Genomic DNA, 5413 nt, shown 5'->3' with positions numbered 1-5413 from the left:
CCCGGGGGCTGTCCCGGGCTATCCCGGGTTAGCCCTGACTGTCCCCAGGCGGTCCCCAGGCTAACCCGGCACGTCCCCGGACTATCCCAGGCTGTCCCTGGCTTGTCCCCGTGCTGTCCCTGGCTTGTCCCCGTGCTGTCCCGGGCTATCCCGGGCTGTCCCGGGGCTGTCCCTGGCTTGTCCCCGTGCTGTCCCTCTCTATCCCAGGCTGTCCCGGGCTATCCCGGGGCTGTCCCTGGCTTGTCCCCGTGCTGTCCCAGGTTACCCCAGGCTGTCCCGGGCTATCCCGGGGCTGTCCCCAGCTGTCCCCGGTACATTCAGTGTTTGTCGCAGGGTCTATGGCTCAGGGGGCGGCGCCCCTCGCTCGGGCAATGGCAGTGCAAAAACACCCGGGGACTCTGAAATGTCCTTTTTTTTGTTTTTTTTGTTGTATTTTTTTTTGTGCTGTTGGGTTTCTTTTTTTGTTTTTTTTTTTTTTTTTTTTTTTACTTTTCTGTTTTTTTTTTTTTTTTTTTCCCTCTCTCTCTTTTTTCATCTTTCTCTCTTTTAAATTCCAACTGAAAAAATAAAGCCAAAGACACTCTCACCTCCCTCTTGCTGCTCTCTATCCCGTGGGATGCTAAAGGGAATCCAGACTCATGCTCTTTTTAACAAAAGTGCTTATTACTTGAAGCAAGTGCTTTGGACCAAAGGGTGGGAGAGAAACTTCCTTTTTTTTGGGTTTTTTTTTTAAATTTTTTTCCCACAAGGTCGGGAAAAAAGAATCTGAGTGTTCCAAAGCAATGAATGGGATGAAAGTGAAAGAAATTTTGCTGACTTTGGCATAAAAGGGATGGAAAATTTGGGATTTTTGGGGGAGAGGGCAGCGGAAGTTTCCCTCCATCCCTTTTTTTTTTTTTTTTGTATTTTTTGTGTGTTTTTTTTTTTTCTTTTTTAAACAAGCACTGTGCTGCCTGAAATGCCAGAACAAAGAGGCTTGGGCACATCACAAAAAAAAAAAATTAATTAATAAAAAAAAAAAAAATCATCCAATCTCGTTTAGCAAAATAAATGCAATTAATTATTACCAAACACTTTGATTATTACTTAAATTGTCAAGCTGTGCTGTCGACGAGAACGATACAGAATTAAAGGAGAACAAGACTGGGACACCCCAAAATAAAAGGCCACAAACTTTCCCCCCTTTTTTCCCACCCCTCTCCCCTCTGGGATGCGCTGCTGGAACCTCCTTTCCCTTCATTATTATCATTATTAATTAATAATAACCACGAATATTATTATTAATTAATATTTTTTTTTTTCATCTTATTTTCATTCTTCTTCTGATTATTTTTTCAAGGGGTGGGGAAGCCCTTTTTGGAGGTGGCATTGATTGTCTCTGAGCAGAGGTGACACTTTTTGGGGACAGCAGGGAGGGGTGGGCAAAACAAACAAACAAACAAAAAAAAAAACCCCAAAAATCCAAATATTAGCCCCAAAATAACCCCAAAAATAAGAAAAGCAGAATTTTCCACGTGCTGCTGGTGAAAAAAAAAAGGGGATGGGGACAAATGCTCTCCTTGCCATGGGGACACCAAAAGAGGGCAGGGATGTGTTCCACGGAAATGGGAAAATTCCCATCCTGGAAATGTGGGAATTCGACAAAAATCCCCCCAAAAAATCCTCCAAAAAATCCCCAAAAAATCCCCCAAAAATCCTCCAAAAATCCTCCAAAAATCCCTCAAAAATCCTCCAAAAGATCCCCCCAAAATCCTCCAAAAAATCCTCCAAAAATCCTCCAAAAATCCTCAAAAAATCCCTCAAAAAATCCCAAAAGATCCCCCCAAAATCCTCCAAAAAATCCTCCAAAAATCCTCCAAAAATCCCTCAAAAAATCCCAAAAGATCCCCCCAAAATCCTCCAAAAAATGCTCCAAAAATCCTCAAAAAATCCTTCAAAAAATCCCCAAAAATCCCCAAATCCTGGGAGGGCTCAGGGCTTTGGGAGAGGGGGATTGAGGGAATTTCTGCTGGGAAAAGGGAAGGAGCTGCAGGAAAATGTAAACATTTCTCTCTGGGTTTGTTTTATTTTAATTTTTTTTTTCCAGTTCTCCTCGGTAGGATATTGAAAAGGATCTTGCCAAAAAAAAGGAAAAAGAGATTTCAAAAAAAGGGGAAAAAAAGCTAAAAAAGCTTCCAAAAAAAGGGGGAAAGATGTCCTGAGAAAAGGAAAAGGAGCTTCCAATAAAAGAAAAAAGGATCTTCCAAAATAAGGGGAAAATCTTCCCTAAAAAGGGAAAAGATCTTTCAATCCTCAAAAAATCCTTCAAAAAATCCCCAAAAATCCCCAAATCCTGGGAGGGCTCAGGGCTTTGGGAGAGGGGGATTGAGGGAATTTCTGCTGGGAAAAGGGAAGGAGCTGCAGGAAAATGTAAACATTTCTCTCTGGGTTTGTTTTATTTTAATTTTTTTTTTCCAGTTCTCCTCGGTAGGATATTGAAAAGGATCTTGCCAAAAAAAAGGAAAAAGATCTTTCAAAAAAAGGGAAAAGATTAAAAAAAAAAAAGGAAAATATTAAAAAAAAAAGGGAAAATATTTTAAAAAAGGAAAAGATTTTTTAAAAAAAGAGGAAAGATATTTCAAAAAAAAAAAAAGAGGAAAACTATTTTCCCAAAAAAAACAACAAAAAAGGAAAAAGATGTTCTGAAAAACTGAAAAGGATCTTTCAAAAGAAGGAAAAAATACTTTTAAAAGAAGGAAAAAATGCTTTTAAAAGAAGGAAAGAATGCTTTGAAAAGAAGGAAAAATTCTTTGAAAAAAAAAAAAGATTCTTTGAAAAAAAAAAAAAGATAACGGGTTTTTCAAAAGAAGGAAAAGGATTTTCCAAAAAAAAAAAGAGATTTTTTGGTGATTTTTTTGTGGTTTTTTTGATTCAAGTCTCGAGTTCATTCTGGTTCTGAGCTGAGGTATCCGGTGCAAAAAAAGGGGCAGAGTTTCTTTTGGGGATGGGGGGAGCAGGGAGGGATTTTATCCCAAAAAAAAAGGGAAAATTCCTCAAATTCTGCCCTTCTCAAGTGCCTGGAGCTCCCCCAGGGTGGATTTTGTTGAGTGCTTGGGGTGGGGGAGCCCTGAAGGAAAAATGTGCTTTTCACCCAAAGGCCAAGCCCGAAAACTTCATATTTGGTTTGCAAAAGTTTGGCTTTGGTTCAAAAAATAAAACAGAAATAAAAATAAAATTACAGTGCCAGGGGATCCTCCCAACCCTTCATCTCCAAATGGTTGAAAAAAGGAAATAAAAAGCAACCCAAAAAAAAAAAAAAATCGAATTTTGGTTCTAGAAATGCCCTTTTCTATGGGGTGAGGAGCTTGGAGATTCCCGAAATTCCCCAAATTCCTGAAATTCCTGGAATTTTGCTGCCCCTTCCTCTCTGCATCCCATCTTTGGCTTGAACAGATTCGTGGGAAGGAGGGAAAATTTTGTTTTTTGATGTTGTTACAGTAATTCCCAAGAAAAAACCAACCAAAAAAAAAACCCAAAAAACCCCAACAGTGCAAAATTCTCGGATGCTTCGAACCTGCAGCATAACCAGGATTGGCAAAAAATGAAAATTCAAATGAAAAATGAGAAAAAACCCAAAAAACAAAGATCCCACTCATGTCCACAAAAGCTGTCAGGATGCTGAATCCCAAAATAAAATAAAAACAAAAATCAACACAGGGTTGTGAAAAAGGACTTGCAAGTGCATTTGTTTCCTTAGGAAAGGCTAAAATGTTGAATTAGAATTTTTTTAAATGGTTTTTGTTGGTTTTTTTTAAAGGGTAAATGCTCGTTTCTCTAGAAATAATTCTCTTTTTTTTAAGAAAAAAAAAAATAAACAATCAACCAAGCAAGCAAGCAACACTGACTCTGTCATGGAAATGGTCACACAAAGCAAAGGGGGGAAAAAAAAGCAATTTTTAGGAGGTGAGAAATTGGTAAAAAGAGGGGAAAAAACCCTAAAAAATGAAAAACCAACAGAATCCCTAAAGTGCCTGGTGTGGGGAGGAGGCTCCAGTGGGGCACCCGTTTCATTTTCCCTAAAATCAGCTGCCAAAGGGTTTTTAGTGTGCCAGGTACAGTAGATTTGGGGTTTTTTCAAGTGTTTTTTTTGGGGGGGGGGCACGAGGAGAGGAGAGGGGAGATTTTCCCACCCTGGCTGGACGTAAATCCCCAAAATCCCCAAAGAAATTCCCAAATTCCCACCCTGGCCAAGAGTTCGGGTTTGTTGTGATCCCAGCTGAGCACAGGGGGTGGAAATGGGAGGAAATTCCTGGAGGGAAACGAAATGAAATGAAAACCGAAATGAAATTTTGTTCCGTTGGGAAGGGAACAAAAAATTCTGGGAAGGGAACAAAAATGTTAGGAAGGAAACACCAGGAATGAAACAAAAATGCCAGGAAGGAAATAAAAAAGAAATTGGGAAGGAAACAAAATTCTGGGAATGAAACACCAGGAATGAAACATTGGGAAAGAAACAAAAATGTTGGGAAGGAAACAAAAAACTTTGGGAAGGAAATGTTGGGAATGAAATAAAACTCTGGGAATGAAACAAAAATGTTGGGAAGGAAATACCAGGAATGAAACAAAAAAAAAAAAAGGGAATTAAACAGTAACACGGAGAATGAAACAAAAATGTTGGGAGCGAAACAAAAACGCTGGGAAGGAAACAAAACGATTGGGAAGGAAACATAAAACACCAGGAATGAAACAAAGATGCCAGGAGGGAAACAAAAACCCAGGGAAGGAAACAAGAATGCAGGGGAGGAAACGGCTCCCATCAACCCCAAAGGGAAAAATCCAACAGAACCTGACTTGTGCCAGCCCAAATCCTGCCCCTTCCATGCCAGGGGTGTGCCAGCCCAAAGAAAGGTTTGGGAGGGCACCAGGAACATGCCAGCCCAAATCCTGCCCCTTCCATGCCAGGAAAGTGCCAGCCCAAATCCTGTCAGCCCAAATCCTGCCCCTTCCATGCCAGGAAAGTGCCAGCCCAAATCCTGCCCCTCCACCTCCTGCCCATGCAGGGCACAGGGAATGGGACTGGGGATGTGCCAGCCCCAATCCTGCCAGCCAGGGAAGGTTGGGAGGGCACCAGGAACGTGCCAGCCCAAACCCTGCCCCTCCAGGCCCTGCCCACCCAGGCTGGGCACAGGGACCGAGCCTGGCACCGCTCTGACCCCACTGGAACCACACAAACCCCGAACTCTCGGCCTCACCCCTCCACCCACCCTCACCCACCCCGCACTGGGCCCGCCCGGTCTTGTTCTCCTTTAAAGTGCCCTATATTTATAGAATTTCTAAATAAATAGAATAAAGATATCAGGTCACCCGTGGCCGGGGGAGGGAGGAGGAGGAGGTCACTCCGAGTAGCAGCCGTCCAGGCCGATGGCGCTGTGGC

General features: G+C 42.0%; 1 protein-coding gene across 1 annotated transcript in view; it reads right to left on the bottom strand.

Moving 5' to 3' along the window:
* Positions 1–604: 604 nt before the first annotated feature.
* The window catches only part of ANKRD52 (ankyrin repeat domain 52), a 39165-nt gene continuing 34356 nt past the window's right edge, over positions 605–5413 (bottom strand). Inside the window, exon 36 of the mRNA XM_031065529.1 lies at positions 605–619. Coding sequence (XP_030921389.1) covers positions 605–619 — 15 coding nt within the window. The remainder of the gene's footprint in view (positions 620–5413) is intronic.

Source organism: Geospiza fortis, unplaced genomic scaffold (genome assembly GCF_000277835.1).
Source record: "Geospiza fortis unplaced genomic scaffold, GeoFor_1.0 scaffold492, whole genome shotgun sequence".
Taxonomy (NCBI): domain Eukaryota; kingdom Metazoa; phylum Chordata; class Aves; order Passeriformes; family Thraupidae; genus Geospiza; species Geospiza fortis.
The sequence above is the reverse complement of the archived record's forward strand: the minus strand, read 5'-3'. Positions and strand labels throughout refer to the sequence as shown.